Source organism: Rhynchophorus ferrugineus, unplaced genomic scaffold (assembly GCF_030347505.1).
Source record: "Rhynchophorus ferrugineus isolate W39M unplaced genomic scaffold, kcgeb_rfMv2 rfM1, whole genome shotgun sequence".
Taxonomy (NCBI): domain Eukaryota; kingdom Metazoa; phylum Arthropoda; class Insecta; order Coleoptera; family Curculionidae; genus Rhynchophorus; species Rhynchophorus ferrugineus.
The window spans coordinates 44,681,256-44,698,761 of NW_027472580.1; the positions used below are offsets into that span (position 1 = coordinate 44,681,256).

General features: G+C 29.1%; 6 protein-coding genes and 1 long non-coding RNA gene across 26 annotated transcripts in view; 3 read left to right on the forward strand and 4 right to left on the reverse strand.

Moving 5' to 3' along the window:
- Positions 1 to 2,097, reverse strand: part of shep (RNA binding motif single stranded interacting protein alan shepard) — a 147,215-nt gene extending 145,118 nt beyond the window's left edge. For 3 of the 10 annotated variants that reach the window (XM_076419603.1, XM_076419595.1, XM_076419601.1), the window contains exon 1: positions 1,719 to 2,097. The gene's annotated coding sequence lies outside the window, so the exon portion shown is untranslated. The remainder of the gene's footprint in view (positions 1 to 1,718) is intronic. The other 7 variants (XM_076419602.1, XM_076419593.1, XM_076419605.1 and 4 more) reach the window with 6 other exon arrangements.
- Positions 2,098 to 2,306: 209 nt separating this feature from the next.
- Mettl2 (methyltransferase-like protein) lies at positions 2,307 to 3,649 on the forward strand. Of its 2 annotated transcripts, none has more exons than XM_076419615.1 (4): positions 2,307 to 2,498; positions 2,690 to 3,178; positions 3,230 to 3,402; positions 3,466 to 3,649. In XM_076419615.1, exons 1-4 carry the CDS (start codon positions 2,413 to 2,415, stop codon positions 3,603 to 3,605), a joined length of 888 nt encoding a protein of 295 aa, XP_076275730.1. In that variant the 5' UTR covers positions 2,307 to 2,412; the 3' UTR covers positions 3,606 to 3,649. The 2 variants fall into 2 exon arrangements, with proteins under 2 accessions (XP_076275730.1, XP_076275729.1); XM_076419614.1 differs by having other exon boundaries at positions 2,332 to 2,619.
- A 72-nt stretch (positions 3,650 to 3,721) lies between these two features.
- Positions 3,722 to 6,281, forward strand: LOC143206829 (tRNA (guanine(26)-N(2))-dimethyltransferase). Of its 6 annotated transcripts, none has more exons than XM_076419609.1 (8): positions 3,722 to 3,761; positions 4,156 to 4,292; positions 4,345 to 4,635; positions 4,690 to 5,064; positions 5,118 to 5,280; positions 5,491 to 5,702; positions 5,750 to 6,055; positions 6,182 to 6,281. In XM_076419609.1, the coding sequence occupies exons 1-8, from the start codon at positions 3,759 to 3,761 to the stop codon at positions 6,255 to 6,257; spliced, it is 1,563 nt and encodes a 520-aa protein (XP_076275724.1). In that variant the 5' UTR covers positions 3,722 to 3,758; the 3' UTR covers positions 6,258 to 6,281. The 6 variants fall into 6 exon arrangements, with proteins under 6 accessions (XP_076275724.1, XP_076275723.1, XP_076275727.1 ...); XM_076419608.1 differs by having other exon boundaries at positions 3,724 to 3,761; positions 6,170 to 6,281; XM_076419612.1 differs by lacking the exon at positions 3,722 to 3,761 and adding an exon at positions 3,806 to 3,918 and having other exon boundaries at positions 6,170 to 6,281.
- On the reverse strand, positions 6,268 to 7,182 carry LOC143206831 (uncharacterized). The gene is made up of 2 exons (XM_076419616.1): positions 6,703 to 7,182; positions 6,268 to 6,647 (listed from the first exon to the last, which is right to left on the reverse strand). The coding sequence occupies exons 1-2, from the start codon at positions 7,037 to 7,039 to the stop codon at positions 6,343 to 6,345; spliced, it is 642 nt and encodes a 213-aa protein (XP_076275731.1). The 5' UTR covers positions 7,040 to 7,182; the 3' UTR covers positions 6,268 to 6,342.
- Positions 7,151 to 7,735, reverse strand: Polr3K (RNA polymerase III subunit K). The gene is made up of 2 exons (XM_076419617.1): positions 7,486 to 7,735; positions 7,151 to 7,437 (listed from the first exon to the last, which is right to left on the reverse strand). The coding sequence occupies exons 1-2, from the start codon at positions 7,627 to 7,629 to the stop codon at positions 7,252 to 7,254; spliced, it is 330 nt and encodes a 109-aa protein (XP_076275732.1). The 5' UTR covers positions 7,630 to 7,735; the 3' UTR covers positions 7,151 to 7,251.
- Positions 7,736 to 8,308: 573 nt separating this feature from the next.
- LOC143193900 (uncharacterized) lies at positions 8,309 to 8,920 on the reverse strand. Its single transcript, XR_013005132.1, has 2 exons — positions 8,659 to 8,920; positions 8,309 to 8,585 (listed from the first exon to the last, which is right to left on the reverse strand). It is a non-coding gene; the product is annotated as an uncharacterized LOC143193900 (long non-coding RNA).
- A 1,551-nt stretch (positions 8,921 to 10,471) lies between these two features.
- LOC143197739 (DNA fragmentation factor subunit beta) lies at positions 10,472 to 17,262 on the forward strand. Of its 5 annotated transcripts, none has more exons than XM_076406437.1 (5): positions 10,472 to 10,640; positions 10,704 to 10,927; positions 10,977 to 11,193; positions 14,245 to 14,663; positions 17,144 to 17,262. In XM_076406437.1, the coding sequence occupies exons 2-5, from the start codon at positions 10,712 to 10,714 to the stop codon at positions 17,180 to 17,182; spliced, it is 891 nt and encodes a 296-aa protein (XP_076262552.1). In that variant the 5' UTR covers positions 10,472 to 10,640; positions 10,704 to 10,711; the 3' UTR covers positions 17,183 to 17,262. The 5 variants fall into 5 exon arrangements, with proteins under 5 accessions (XP_076262552.1, XP_076262543.1, XP_076262561.1 ...); XM_076406428.1 differs by lacking the exon at positions 17,144 to 17,262 and adding an exon at positions 15,641 to 16,108; XM_076406446.1 differs by lacking the exon at positions 17,144 to 17,262 and adding an exon at positions 15,011 to 15,217.
- Positions 17,263 to 17,506: the final 244 nt, after the last annotated feature.

A 17,506-nucleotide genomic window follows, 5' to 3' on the forward strand; every position in this document is an offset into this window, starting at 1 on the left:
ACTGGAAGCCAGGAATCAATTTGGAGAGTTCGTAGTTAGTGTCACGATTGTATTTTATGGAATAATTTATGGAGTAATTTTCGATACAAAAGTTTTAAAAGTAATGCTTTCGAAATTAATGGATTCAAAAACGGAAGGTGAGTTCGATGTTTTGACCGAACCCAACCTAGGTTAACGCAAATGCGTGCGTTACAATTAAGATCGTTGTTTATTTTACATTGTCTATTTACATTAGGATTACATTGTCATTATATTGTCATAAAAAATGACAAAAAGTAAGTTAATTTGTATTAATTTATCCTGTTGCTTTATAAATGTTCACTGTATAAATGAAATATCAAGTTTCCCAAAATGCCAGTCAAGGAATTTAGAAGATTCATTATATGTATTCAGTATATATTCATTATTAACCAACAAATGTATTATGCTTCAAATATCCCATACAAAGGTATGTCAATAATTTAAGATACAAGTTAAATATATATGTTCATATATTCGTTTATTTTATTATCTACATAGCAATAGGCTTATGATACCATTTAAATTGAGTATTAACCTCTGTTATGATTTTTTTTATTTAAACGTTTAAGGCTTACAGTACATTTCGTTAAACAATCAAGAAAACATCTCCAAAATTATAAAACTGTAATTTTCGTGACAATCCCGAAAATAGGACAAGCAAAAATTTTATTCAATACGGAATTTAATATGTCTGGTGCACTGTTCTGCAACCGATGGGAAGAAAATCAATAGCTGTGGTAACTGCAAGAAGATAAATCAGAAAGAGCGAGAGAGAGGGGATAGCGGCAAACTGTCGCGATCGAGAAGCGCGAACACAAAAGTTTAAAAACGTCAGAATGGCATTGACAGAAGACGTCAAAATGAGTCCGAGATTTTTCATTTACATATATATATATATATATATATTCACATGAAGAGAAAGACATTTTAATCATGATAATATTTTATTTCATTTAACAAAACTACTAATTTAATCAAACACAAAAAAATTAAATCAAAATAAACCATGATTCATCACCGCTAGTGAATCTCTTAAACCAATTCGTCAATCACAAGATAAACCTTAACCGCAAATGCTGGTGACTAATCTCTGATTTCAGTAAATCACTAGAATCTATATTGCTCTCCTGTAAATAATATTTAGTAAAGTACAAGAGGCAAGTTGAAAAATAATACTTAAATATTACTTTTTTATATCTATCTTAAATAAACAACAGAATTATAAGGTTACATAATTATAATGGGTAATAAAATTAAAATCCTATATACTCGTTATATTTACATAAATAAACATTATTAAGAAATATGCAACTGAAAACTACTTGAAAATGTTAACGTCAATAAAAATATAAATTCCAACATAGCCATCTTTACGGCAAATGCCTAATAAAATAGATTAATTCTCTTCCTAAAATTAACTGATATATAAGGCAAAATCGACAAGATGTATGTGCTAATTTCACTCATAAATTACATTACGCCTTTAACATTGTTTCTAATATATAACAGTTGAAAAATTAGACAGTTTACTAGGAAAATTATTGTCCTCCGTTCAATTTTGCCACATCACCTTTAACAAACATTTTTTCATTATAATTTTATTTGTGTCTTTCCCAACATTATTTGGTGCCTCAAAGAAGATCCATAAAAATCGTAACATATTTATTTAACAGATAAAAGTAAATTCCTTAACTTACCTTGGATTTTTCCCGGGTTCCTTTGCCCGGAATTTTGTTTAATTATCTGAAGGCACTGACCGGCAAATATTTTTCGCGTCGAAAAGACAAGATGAGAAAAGTTAAGTTGAACTCCGCAAATATGCACAGGAATGCATACGCCCTCCTGATACTCTGACAGATGTCAAAACGCCCAAAACAATATAATTTTCGCACTAATAGGTCTAACGACAGTTCGGTACGAATGCGTTAAGCTAATTTTAACATTCAGAACTACTTGAAATTAATATATTGCTTTCAAATTATAGAAAATTTTAAAATTATTATAGATTAATTGAACCCCCGAACCGCAACGACATTGATATATCGCTAAAATGCAAGGTTGATTATGCGCATTACTATTTTGACATATGACGTTGATAGGGTTGTATAAATGTCATCCAGATTATATAATTATTCAACTCTGTTCAGATGAGTTAAACAAAGATGAAACTATTAAGTAAAAAATGGAAAAACCCACCCTATCGGACGATTTTAGAACAGTTAATTTAAAATTTTAACAAGGGTACATATTATGCAACCATAAATACTAATATAAATGTTACTCTGACAATATAGGTTAACCTTAAAAATTTAACCGAGTTGAGCACCTCACAGAGCATAATATACGGAATACTCATCATTCTGTGTTCACAGAGCATAATCTGTGGAAAGAATGACGGACGAAGTTTGTACTACAAGGCCTAAATTTGGGAATCGTTTTCTAACTGAAAACCAAGATGTTTTTCAGCACAATGCTTGGTATGAACATTATTAGACAAATTAAGATATTTCGATACTGCCATACAAGATACAGAAAAAAACCAAAATTTGGTTCACGTTATCTTTTAGATAAAACCAGAACATTTCAATTTAATGCTTGGTATTTAAATATAATTTGTACTTAATTAAATATTATTGCTTTTCACATAGTGATTTATGTTTTACTTTAGGGATGATGTAGAGTGGGATGAGAACCAAGAACAAGAAGCCTTAAAAAAAGTACAAGCAAACAGCGTTATTAAGTTTTCAAATGAGGATATTGCTAAATACGAAAATGATGCTTATAAATTTTGGGATGCCTTCTACGATATTCATGATAACAAATTTTTTAAAGATAGACATTGGTTATTTACGGAATTTCCCGAATTAAATGATACAGGAAAAGAAAAAGAATTCAATATTTTTGAAGTTGGATGTGGAGTAGGAAATACAATATGTCCCATAATTCAGTATAGCAAAAATGAAAAGTTAAAAGTGTATGGGTGTGATTTTTCTGAGAAAGCTATTAACATCTTAAAAAACTGTGAGACATTTGACAAGAAAAGATGTGATGTCTTTGTTTTAGATATAAGTAATGAAAATTGGCTCTTACCATTTGATCAAAATAGCATGGATATAATTATCATGATATTTGTTTTGTCAGCCATAAATCCTGAAAGGTAAGTTACAATTAGCAATAATTTGTAAAATATAATCTTCTATCTCTTTAGGTTTAAAAATGTTATCTCAAACATATATCAGTATTTAAAACCCGGTGGCATTTTACTATTTAGGGACTATGGCAGATATGACTTAGCCCAACTAAGATTTAAACCAGGTAGATCACTTGGATGTAATTTTTATGTTAGAGGAGATGGAACTAGGGTATATTTTTTTTCTCAAGGTAAAACATTTTTAATAATTTAGAACATGTTTGTTATGTTAAACTTACTTATTCATTTTATAGAGGAAATTAGGCATCTATTCAAGGAAAGTAATTTTATTGAACTGGAAAATAAAGCAGATAGACGCTTACAAGTTAATAGAGGGAAGTTATTGAAAATGTATAGAGTGTGGATACAAGCTAAATATCAAAAACCAACATGATGTTAAAATTATATATTTTTAATAAACAAAAATATTCTTCTTTATTTCAATTTAACATGTTACCTAGAATTATTCGAAATTCCTCTAAAAATGTGGATATTTATATAAAATTTTGTAATGTTAACCTAAGAAAAGACCTTTTCGGTCGTCGAAATGGTAATTGTTTTCAAGATGTTATATTTTGTATCTATATTACGATATCTTTTGAATCTGATATAGACATATCTAAGATAGACGAACTGCTTGTTAACCACGAAATATAGAAAACTGTTACCTTTATTTTTAGTTTACGTTAACATACTTTTTCTGTCAGGTTAGGTTTACTCCACAATATATTTTTGAAACAGCTCAGTGTTTTGTTGCTTACTCGTAGTCATAGAATATAAACGAGTATATTTTATGCTAGTAGTGTATTTGATATATTAATATAGACATAAGGGCATTTTTGGAAATAAAAAGCAAGTTTTCAAATAAACCTCACGTTTTAATGTAACAAAATAATTTAATATTATATATGAGAAGTTTAACTAAATTACGCACTTTTTCTAAGTCATTAGTTAACTACATCAACAACTCATATAATAAAATGGAACAAGAGCCCCAACATATTACAGAAGGCCAGGCGAAAATTCAAACATGTGGTAAAGTCTTTTATAACCCTGTTCAAGAATTTAATAGAGACCTAAGGTATGTTTATATCCAATTAAGTAAAATTTAACCTAAATGCAATGCGTTTTAGTATTTGTGTTATATCAGCTTATGCTACAAAAGTTAGACAAGAAAATCTTTTGTGCAATAAAGAACCCAATGTTGAAATATACAAAGCTGGACAGAAATATGAGGGAGGCTTAAATATTTTAGAAGCTTTATCTGCTACTGGTTTAAGAAGTATTCGTTATGCAAAAGAGATACCTGGAATAAATAAAATAGTAGCAAATGATTTATCAGTTAAAGCAGTTGATGATATAAATAAAAATATTGAATTAAATAATGTTTCACATATAGTTTCCTCAAGCCATAAAGATGCTATGTATGTTTTAAACACAACAATTAATATAATGTTTATTCTGAAATTGTATTCCAGTATGCTCATGTATGAACATAGGAAAGAAAAACAATTTGATGTTATTGACCTAGATCCTTATGGCTGTCCATCTATGTTCTTAGATTCGGCAGTGCAGTCTATCAAAAATGGAGGTTTACTTTTAGTTACTGCAACTGACATGGCCGTATTAGCTGGGAATACACCAGAAACATGTTATTCAAAATATGGAGCCATTAGTTTAAAAGTAAAAAGTTGTCATGAAATGGCTGTGAGAATTCTATTGCAGTGCATAGAAGCTCACGCCAACAAATATGGAAAATATATTGAACCTCTTTTATCAGTATCTGCAGATTTTTACATAAGAGTATTTGTGCGTATTTACAATGGATCATATAAATGTAAATATACACTTAGGTATTTCTTTGAGATTAATAAGTTGGATTGTTGTCTTTACTTCTATTTTTCAGCAAATTGTCTCACGTTTATCACTGTACAGGGTGTGATAGTGTTATTCTACAGCCACTTGGAATTACTAAACCTAATGAAAAAAATGATAAAATAACAAAATTTTCTTTACCTACTTATTCAACAATTCCAAGTAAATGTGAACATTGTGGAAATCCATTTCATGTAGGTCAAAATTGTAATATTATGCAGAAAAAGACACTAGATATAAACTAAATGCAAAACAATTCAATTAAATGTCTCCTATCACAATTATTCAAATAATTTACTTTATTTAGATATACTCCTTTTACTGAAGTTGTATTGATTTGCAATTTAATATTTTCATTATCGAAGAAACAGCTTGTTTGGACTTTTCTATACCTTTTTAATTAGGTTGGTGGACCGATATGGGCAGCGCCGATACACTCATTGGAATTTGTATCTGATGTTCTTAATTTTGCAACTCGAACTCTTGGAACTTATAAACGTATAGAAGGTATCTTAAGTCTTATTTCAGAGGAACTAGTTGACAGTCCACTATATTATGTGCTAGAAAAATTATCAGGAACTATTAAGGTTGAAACACCATCAATGACAATGCTCAGGTAATTTATTTATTAAAGACAATAGCAATGTGCAATAAATCTTTTAGGTCAGCAATATTAAATGCTGGCTATCAGGTATCATCATCTCATATGCATAAAACTGCAATTAAAACAAATGCCCCAACCAAGGTCCTATGGGACATAATGCGCTCTTGGGAAAAAATACATCCTGCTACACAAAAACGTATTGCCGACAATAAAGTAGCATTAGCTATTCTCTCAAAAGAACCTGAGGAGCGGCATTCATTTAAAGTACACCCAGAAGCAATATCTAAGACAAAAGAGAAGGGTCTAGTCAGATTTCAACTAAACCCTCTACCTTTTTGGGGACCAGGCTCAAAAGCAAGAGCTATGTAAGTAAAAACCTTACATCCATACTATATGATGTTTAGTTTTTAATATAATTGGTTCTGCTTAAATTAATTTTAATAATCTTTACATAATTTTTTTGATTATTAATATTAAAGACTAATTTTAAGGGTTGGCCAAGATAAAAGGAATAAAAGCAAGAAAAACCAAGGAAAACGGAAAAGAGAAGAATGTGGCGAAAATTAAAAATAGAGAATTAAAGAAACTATACATTGTTTTTTAATTTACCAACATTACCATTTTTTCATATTATGACATAATAATACTTTCTCTAAAAATGTAATTGCTGAAGTGGTAAATCAGAAACTTCCGTTATCTTTTTTACAATAGTGGCAAATAGTTCATTATGCACTTCATCTACAGTTCCTGACGCATCAATAACTTGCCAATTATCTTCTTCCTTTGCAAATGCTGAATATATATTTGAAACTTTCTCTTGCATCTCTGTATTTTCATATCGTTCATCACCAAACCCTGTCCTTCTTGCTGCTTCTTCTTGGCTTAATTTCAAAAGGAATACTAAATCTGGTTTTATTAAGCCATTTTCAGGAGCTTTACACCATTCAGTACTCATATCTAGATAAAACCTTATAAAAATAATTGAAAAGATATTTTACCCTAGACATATTACCTTTTTTAGATGACGAAAAAGCTATACCTGAATATGAATACCTATCAACAATTAAAGTTGTACCATTATTTAATAAACTCTTCATTTTTTCGACATTTTCCCATCTATTTGCTGAAAACAACAAATGAATTGCCTGGTCGTTTAATTTGCACTTTTTATTTGTAAGGTATTCATTTATAAGTCTTCCGATTACTGTTGTACGATCAGGAAAATTCATCAAAACAGCTGGTATTTTGTTTTTTAACAGAGTATCTACTAGTTTTTTACACTGTGTACTCTTTCCTGATCTATCTACACCTTCAATCACTATTAAAGCACCTCTTTTAATTTTACTCATTATTGCAACAAAAAATTTTTGATAAACAAAAGGTTTAAACAATAATTAACTTTCTAATAACCTAATAGACGAACACTATTTTTAGGTTATGATGCACAATGAAGAAACACAATATTTTGACTACATTTAATGCGTTTAATTATGGGTACAATCAAAACAATTCATACAAACGGCAGCTATACTATTATTCTTTCCATATCCATACCCTAGATTTAATCACGCCAATTATGATTACATTCGTTATTACAACAACGGTAAAATGTTGTCATTGGTTCATCAGCTGATCTAGTTTGCAGTTGAAGAAAATAAGCTCGATCCTGACCACATTTTGGACATCTTTCTTCAGTTGAATCTACATTTTTCCATGCTTCTTCCCCACCGAGGACATCGTCTATTTCCTAAACTTTACATTTTTAGTAATAATCCATAAACTTTTAAATATTTACCTTTAACTTGTAATAACTTCGATAGGAAATATTTTTTTTTACCGGGAAATACACAGGGCATATATTACAAGTAAACTGTATATTTCCAGATACATTTTCTTCCACGAAAAGTATATTTGAACAAAATGGACAAAAAGCTACCATTTCTTCCTATGATTACTTAGAGCTCACTACAAAACATAGAGAATATTCTCTACGTTTTTTGCAGTTCACATTACAACTCTTTTACACCAATAATCAATGACATAAAAGTAATAGAGATGCAACTCAATAGGGGATTCTGGCGCAAAGTTTTGCTTTGCCCAACATCCAGAGGGCACGATAACGGGTCAATCAAGTAATTTCATTGGTCAATTTAAATCTCCATTATAGAAACCTGTAAGAAAAATATTTTATTGTGAAGACATTTGATTGGCTCATTAGTAATGTTTGGCACGTAACAGCCTTGACGTCATGTTCAATAGACCAATGAAATTTAAATAAAAAAACAATTTTTTTTCTCAAATAAATATATTAAATAAAATTCAATTAAATATAAATATAATAATTAAAAATAAATAAATATAATCTGTAAAAATAAATGAATATAAATATAATCTATAACAATAAATATATAATGTAAATTTATGAACAAAATATAATATAAAAAAATATATCTATAAAATATAAATAATATACACATATATATAAAACCATAAGCAAAAAACTTTAGTGCATTGCAAATCAAAATTATCTCTTTCATCTTTTTTCTTTTTCATATTTGTTTAATGCTATCAATTTAATAGGATCTATCAGAGTTCTGTCTATTTGTTTTCTTATAATGAGAGTCTTTCACTCTTAATATTCTGTTCACCTGTTTTACTCAAAAGTATATAGAACACCTTGTTAGTACTTTTTAATATTTTATCCAAAAGATCATTATGGAATGTACAATTGAAGGGTTTTAAATTTACTTTTTTTTCATTAACGGTAAGAATGAGCAGAAAGGGGGATACTGGCTGAAGGAATACAAACTTTACCATTACCTTCTGGAGTTTCTTCAAATGTCGATGACTTGCTTCGACACCCTGGTTGTGAGCCTGTGATGATGGAAATTTGCACTACAAATAAGGACAGTTTAGAAATTAATGGTAACAATTATGAACAGAAATGTGACCGACTCCTTCAATTTACCTTCTACATCATTTTGATTTTGATCCACTTCCATTTGTACATATTCTGGGCTCGTGGTATTATTTTCGACATAAATTGTTCGTAAGTACTTAAAGTAAAGTTTAAATGCATTACAAAAATGTCTGACATGGTAACGATCATAAATCTGTTTCATGTTTAAGCCAACCAGTTAACATAGGAAATGTTTTCTACTCATTTCTTCGCCGATCGCTGGGCACTTTTTTAACGAAAAACGATGATGCATGCAACTACCGACTTGTATATACTAATAAATTATTTTATATAATTATTTAATATATACGTTATAAAGATCTAACCACACTGTTCTCTATATAGGACACATTTAAAATGGTGTACAATATAGAGAAACCCTAGAGCGACATGAACCAATCAGATCCCGTCGCGGATCTTAGCATAGCGAATAAAACAAGTAATATGTTAAAGGTAGGCCAGCCAAGATTTCCTATGAAATTAAATCTCTATTTCTCTATGATCAATCATCTAGGCAAACCTTTAGACTAGGGATGCATAAAATTTATATATTTATTGATATTTTTTGAAAATCATATCTATACTTTTGGCGGACATTTTTTTGACCTATATATCGATATTTTTGTAAGCCGATATTTCTCCAAAAAATTTATATATATTTCTTAAACACTATGAAAAAACCATTTTATATTTTTTATTAAATAGTTTATTTTGGTACTTAATTTCAAAAATTAATTATAATAATAAGGGAAAAATCGATATTTTTACTTCAGACAAGTTGCTAATTTAACTAGCAATGTTGCAAAATGTCGATAAGTGTTGTCGATAAAATTGATGGAAATCCTTTGAAATAAATAAAATTTTGAATTTTGTTAAGAAAAACAAATGAGCTTTCAGTAAAATATAAGATTATAAAATAATATGTAAAATAAATAAATGTAATAAAATATTCAATTAAGTATTAACAGTAATATCATATATTATTTTCAAATTATTCAATTCACAATAGGGGTGTCGTTTACCAAGAAGAATTTCGATATTACGGTCTATCGATATTTTACAAACTATTTATAAATCGATTTTGATATTTCAAGGTCAAAAAGAGTTCTATCGATATTTTTCTGCATCACTAATTCACATATATCTGATCTCTCTTAATTATTTATTAAATGGATATATTTGTTTTAACGTAAATAAAATATTTGAGTAAACTGGCAACATCACATAACGTCAAATGGTGTGAATAGATAGATTTTGTATTTTTTAAACAAGTTTCTCTCTCTATATATTAGGAACTTATTCTATTTCTATTAATATCATCTCCTTTTAATAAATAATGAAATTTGATAACGAGATCTGAATATGGCAAATGAGTTTCTAGATGCTATCAAAATGTTGTCCATTCCACCCATAGAAGCATTAAAGATATTTAGTTAGGAAGCACTAAATTTTGTATCGTTATAGCCTTTTTAATTATTTTTCTGTAGAGACATTTCATTAAAAGAGCTTCATAGGTCGTTATTAAAAGGTCAATTTTTTTTGCTCGAATCGAAATTATCTGTCTCCACTGACTTACGTGGAAACGTACCCGCTTATGCGTTGTATATTTTAACATAAACTATCGTTTTCTTCAACACTTTTAGAGCTAGGTTAATTTTGAAAAAAACAAATGAAATAGTTATTTTATATATAAATAACTTTTTTAAATTATTAAATAATATATAGATGACCATACATACCGTAATTCTTGTTTGCCTTTTTTTATAATATAGATTTTGAACCAATTTTAACGCGTTTGCGCCATTTTCATCCATTTCATTTTAGTATAGGTAGTCTTAATCTGGAAGAAAGGGAATTGTAGTTTGGCATTGGCATTGGCCTATTTTTTTTCCGAGTTTCGGGCAGATTTAACAGACTGTTCTGGCAGAAATTCGACAGTCGCAGTCTTATTATCGAGTGGTAAGGTTACCGTTTGCGTTAGTAAAGTTCAGGTATTTGTTGCAAACATTAATTGTAACATTTTATTTAGATCTTTGTGTGTACTTGTTATGTAGATCTCGATATGACTTCTGCAAAAGGATATAAAGTTACGGATGCTGAAAGAAAAATTCGAGTTGGTATCGCAGCAAAAAATATAGATGAATTAAAAAAGAAAACAATTGAAAAATTTAAACTAACCTATGATCCATTTCAAATTAATTTTCAAATGCCTGATGGCACTATCGTTGACAGTGAGCCTTATTTTGAAACACTGCCAGCTCAGAGTCTACTAATATGGGTAATTTATACCCCTTTGGTATAACATTAAATCACCATATTTTTTTAAGATCAAAGAAGGGGAACGTGCTGAAACTGATGCAGAAATATTGTATAGAACAATAAGGGAAGTTAATGAGGAATATTTGAACGCTGGTGAAAAAGTGCATGAATTTTTTACAGAGAAAATGAAAAATAAGGTTTTTAAACTAGCAGAAGTGTTGAAAAGTATTGATACTGAAAAGTCAAAACTAAGCAAGAAGGCGGAACATCCAGAATGGTTTGAGGGTGAGTAAAATTTATTTTAATAAGTAGAACTTATTTGTATTATATTTATTTTTTGTACTGGGATTCAATAAATGTTATAAGAAATGTAAATTAATTTTGAGGAATTTTTACTATATATTCGAAGCTTTATTGAAATTGTACTTGTTTGCATTTATGAGACATTTTACTTTTTAAAGTTATCCAGGAGTCCTATTATCCAGACTCTCCATATATAAATGGTATTGTTATATTTGACAATATTGGTAGTTATGCCATAGCGATTCTCTTTTAAGTATTTGTTTATTCTGATTACTCCTACTGTAGATAGTATGAATCAGGTTCTATTGTATTTCATAATGATTAGTCCAATTTTGGGTGTTTTACTTGGCCTTGGTGTTGTTTGTCAGCATGAAAATTGTCTTTTTAAAACTTCAAAATAACCAAACTAGTTTAAAGTATGCTCCTAATTTCCAACTGTATGGATGGCTATGCTTTAGTTTCCTTTAAATTAAAATATTTTCTCATAAAGTGTTTTGTTAGTTGTCTAAAGTCATCCATAATAAAAAGCAAAACATAATTATTGAATTTGGACATATATTTAATTAAGTATCCAATATAATAATTATATTAATCTATTGTAAACTGTTCATATTGAGGTTAATTCACAGTTCTAATATATAGTCCTATGTTAAACTAATTAATTTTCAATTTTTTTATTAGTGTGTTTAGCCCTAGGATGAATAAAAAATTAAAGCTATTATTTATTGTTGCTAAGTTTGGAAGTATCTAATATATTAAAATGACTTAAATTTACATTATAATTACACAATTGAATGAAATAAATAATATACAGAATACTTTCCTTCTTATTTTGTTAAAATTTACATATATTTCTCTTTTTTTAATGTTTTTTTTTTAATTACTATAGACATATACTGTTTTCATTTTAATGTACAGTTATTTGTTATAAATATTTATAATACATTTTAATATATTCATAGATTGAATATAAATATAATTTTAAATTAAGTAAGAATGTAAGCTTATGGAATTTAACCAATTTACCAAGCATGTTATAATAATGCTATAATAAATTTAGCATATTATCTTGAAATTATTGTAAATAATAATATATAGTGTAGGGTTAAACTATCGAATAATTTTAATGGCATTTTATTTACTGATTTTTTTTTGAAAAATGAAACTGATGCCAATGGGATAAACAAGTTTAACAACGACTTGTAGATCACCGCTATACCAGTAACAGAGATTGAACAGTCACCGTGTCTGAAGTGCCTGATGTCTTCCTTTCCACGGCTTTTAGCTTTCGCTGCGCCTATACTTTACTTGAAAAAAGTAACGATATCGCTTACTGCAGCTGTTTTTTCTATGATACGTTGTTTTAAACCTGGACTATTAAATAACAACCTGGGTTGTCTTATTTGACACTGGGTTGCTAGTAATAATGTTGACGAATTAGGCTACCAGTTAACCCTTTCGGGGCCAAATTCTTCAAAGTTGTGGAAAATATTTTCAACTGTAGTCTGGTCTATTGTAAACAAACGCAAGGTGTATTTTTTCCCAAAAAAAAGGTGTCCATTCCAATGGACAAAGTTACAAAGGCGGGTGGAGTTCAACAGCGAAAGTAAAACAAAAAACTTAAACAACCAAGCTATTTATTTTGAAATTAAAAAAAAAACAGTTTCTGCCTTCTACTAAACATAAATGTATATTACATTTGATGCAAAACTAATTTTTTTGCGGCAACTTTCCTGTTTACAACACCCAGCTTCTTATTATTCATTAAATTAACCAAAATTTTCATAACCATCGAATCTGAATTCGCTCGGCGGTTTTACTTCAATGTAAGCTCTGTTAGTTATTATATATTCTGCTAGAGACGGCTGTCTACGTTTTAAAGATTCCTTATGTGGGATAAGATATTTAACCGCTTTCTGTCAGGACTCTAAGAATAAAAGAGATAGCATATTCGATATACATATTCTTATAAATAATTACCTTCATTTTGACTCTCCGCTTCATTTTGTAGTATACTCTCGAGTTGTTCTGATTCCTTTTGTATGGCTTCTGGTTCTTAATCTACAGACGACAAAAATTCCTTCAGAATCGACCAGCTTTTCGTAAGCATTTTCCGGTTCCCACCTATCATCATCAGATAATACTTCTATATCTGACCATTCATAATTTTCAAGTATTTTCAGTAGTTGCTCGTCACTCAAAAAAGTTTTTTTCGAAGTCATCTTGCGCTAAAATCAAAATAAATGTCTCGGTAAGTAAGATCTATAAAATCTTTATATCCATCTCAACGAACATCAATATAAAAAATCAATTGTGTCTTGGAGGTACGTCACATTCTACTTAATTTATGTATATTGCAAACGTTAGATTCATTCATTCATCAGATGAACTTCTGTCAATAATTCGATCAATATCTGGTAATATTTTCACTTTTTGTCACTCAAGCTCAAGCGCATATTCCGTTACAATCACAAACTGCGTCAAAACATGCGTCTCTATAATGTCAAGCAGAACTTCAATAAAATGTTGAGAGGTGAGTTATCAGATGATCAGAGATGTCGCTAATGTTCCAATGTATTTATTACGAGACCATCTAGGTGGACAATTAGTTTTCACATCAAAAATAAATTACAGGGAGTAATTGAGCTTTGTGAAAAATCGTGTCCACTGTAGTGGACGCGGTGCCCGAAATAGTCACTGACAATCAAATATTCTCCTTTAGATAGTAATAAATCGTAATAACATTTTTTCAGTAACATTATTGAATGTACCACATAGGAGTACATTTTGTAAAACGTTTTTTTTTAAATGTATTATATCAATACTAATAATTAATAAATCAACAACGATTTGACAATTATTCAGTAAGCTTACATTTTAATAAATAGTACTAAAATTATAATTAATTGTGGTTTGCAATTGCACACGTTCATTCATACCTTTATACAAATTTTGATCATATAGTAATAAAATATCATATTCATCTCACGCACCTCGCATTCCATCTCGGAGACCACTATTTCTTTCACGCAGGCCTCGACACCAGATGCAACACCAAGGAAGAGTACATGTTCCGGCGTGCTCAAGATCGTATACGGACATATTACTATAAAACGAAAGAAGAATTGTGGCGTGCCGATAACCTGTCCCTAAAGAGGCTCTCTGTACTTTTAAACGAATTGCAGAGTAAGTTAAAGCTGAATAAATACCATGGACATTTGTTCGACAGGCACACTTCTGTTGAGGACCCAAACGTAAAGCCTTTATGTGATGAAATGGGTGTGTTTAAATGCGACGGTCGTTGGGATAAAGCCGAGTGTCTCTACAACCCGAAACACTCAATTAATCCGTATGCCAGCAAGGAGGGGCGAATCATTTTTCAAACCTGGAACCTGGACCATCAGGTGGAAAGATCTAGGAGCATAATACCGGCTATTTGTGAAGCTCTAAAGGTCAGTAAGCAAGGCCAGCCGAAGGCCAGATCGATAGATGTTAAGGCTATTTATAATGACCTTTTTACTGTAAATAACTTGAAGTTAGTTCACATTGTATGTCACGATAAAGGGGCACATACCGGCAAGAAAGCGGAGTCTTATTTAATGTAAACTGAAGTAGTTAAATCTGTTATCAGTTTTACGAGACATTGAGACTTTATTGGATCTAACGATACTCGCAATTAATTTCTCAATGATTTTTTTTCAATCATCATCACTTTATTAAAATTTAGAGATGATAAACTTTTTATTTTGTCGATAACATAAAGTGACAAAATTTGAGGATGACCTTTTTTATATTACAGTGTTAACAATTTTCGGAAAATCATGGCTTTGAAGAATAACTGAATAGAAATGAGATTGAAAATTTGCTAGTGTGCAAGTAAAACCTCTTGTAAGTATAAGGGTATACAGGGTTTATATATTCTTATTTTATTAGTCAACATATAATTGGTATAAAATGGTATAAATTTTAGTTTTTACATGAAATAAAATAATGACTCCATTTTTAATATGTTGTTTGACTTTTTTGTTAAGAGTGTAATCGTAATTATTAATAAAATATGTATTTTACGTATGGTGTTGGGGTGTGTGTTTGACATGTACGTTCTGTAATGTTTTAATTTAATAATTCGTTGTAAATTATATCTTATTGATTTTTATATTTTATTGATTGTTTTTGTTATAACAATTTTATCCGACCGTTCGTTAGATCCAATAAAAGCTAAACTTTTCTAAAATGCTGTGATTACGCTACTATAAACGAATTTATTTTTATATTTGGTTAGTCCAAATGAGCAAGATATTTTTAATATGCCACTTTTAGAGTACGAGGGAAACGAAGATAGTTTCTGACTCTAATTTTTACCAGGTATTAAAAGTCGTATAATTTTGCTTTTAATAAATTCAATGCTAAAAATACATTTTAAATCTAGCTAATATGGCTTTGCAACAACGAAGTGAAGGTGTCAGAACGACAGTTGGTTGTGCCCGTTTATGAAATTTGTCTTAGAAATCAAGAACCCATTGGTGCAGAAAGGTTATTGTGACGGTATAATAAATGTTTAATATTATGACGGTTGATTCAATTGATTATATTGACAAGTTATAATATAAATTATAGTTAATTAGTAAACACAAAAATTAATATAAGAAATAAAATGTCTATCGAAACTACAGTAAGTCGGGAAGAGACATTTAATTATTGTAAAATAAAAATAGTGTAGATCGTAACACAGTAGTTTGGTAGACGAAAAGTAAATTAAATATACACACCGTTCATTATAGTATCTAAAATAGCAATTAAATAATATGTTAAATTGTGGATGATATCAAAGAGGTAAAAAATAATAAATAAAATGTATGTATTTCGAAGTGAAATAAATTGAATTGTCCAGAATTTCATTTCCAATGGTTTTAGTTACATACATCATCCCGTTTAATGTCTTAAATACTTCCCTTTTCTGGAACTATTTGGTACATATTCACGATGAAAATGGCTTGTCAATAATGTGATGTATGTAGATGTTGAATTAAAACTAAAGCGTCTTGTAAAATATATTCGCTTAAAGCTATAAAACAAAATATTTCAGTAGTAGCTATAGTTAACTATTGTTATGTTAACTATCAATATATATATATTATATGGCAATATACTAACATAATAATCAAAAGCGCTGTGATTTATATTTATTAAATTCAATCTATTTACTTTACTGAACTCGTTACGTTCGTGTTCTTGGCGTATATTTTAATGTAGAAAGATACTTTTCTACCTCAGAATATAATCTACAGGATATTTGTACATTAATTTTTATATTTATTGATTAAATTGTCCTTTTTTGACTTCTAGATGTTTGTAAATTTTTATGACACAATTACCACTTTATTAGGTATGGTACTTAATTACTAGGTCTCCTATTAAATTTATTATTATTAAAAAAATATTCGATTATTTCTCAACATTAGCGAAGAGTGTTATTTATTTAATTTTACTATTGTCAAGCAAACTAATTAAATTCTATACCTAACAACATATATTAATAATAAAATTAAAATGATATAATCTGTTCAATTAGACTCGACAAATATATTCTTGTAACTCCGTAAGTTTTTTTCGAAATAAGAAAAATAAAGTTGACGAATTTTCTTAATTAAAACCAAGACGATTGTCAGAAGGCGAAATGTAATATTTTATTCGTAAGTTATGCTATCTTTAATATTAAGCGATAATCTAATGGAAACTATCAAGCTAAATAAATTTAATATTAATGTGTATAAGTATATAAGTTCTACTTTAGCTCGATAGAAGACATTAATAAATTTTTAAACAATAAAATTCATATACCGGATTTATATAAGACTAACCACGTATTTACCATATTATATGCAGCATTTAAGATCTGACTCAGTGTATTGAGTCACTTAAACTTTTGTAGCCTTACATGCTGTTCATGTATGCTAGTATCGGTGTATAAGGATATCATATCAAAAGTCTTACAGGTATGTAATAATTTCTATAGTATTTTGAGTTAATAAAATGAGTATTTTAATTGTACCAAGTGTTTCTTTTTAACCAATATACCTTGAAAACAACATATTATTCTTAATCCTCTTCTTATAATATAATCCATGAATCCCCAAGTTCGCCGCTACTTGTGTATAGGTCAATGTGCTGTTAAACCCATAGACTCTCTCTATGGTTATATATTTTCCCCATCAGGAGTCGTCACTGTATAGACTTTGATTCGTACATATATATATATATATATATATATATATATATATATATATATGTGTGT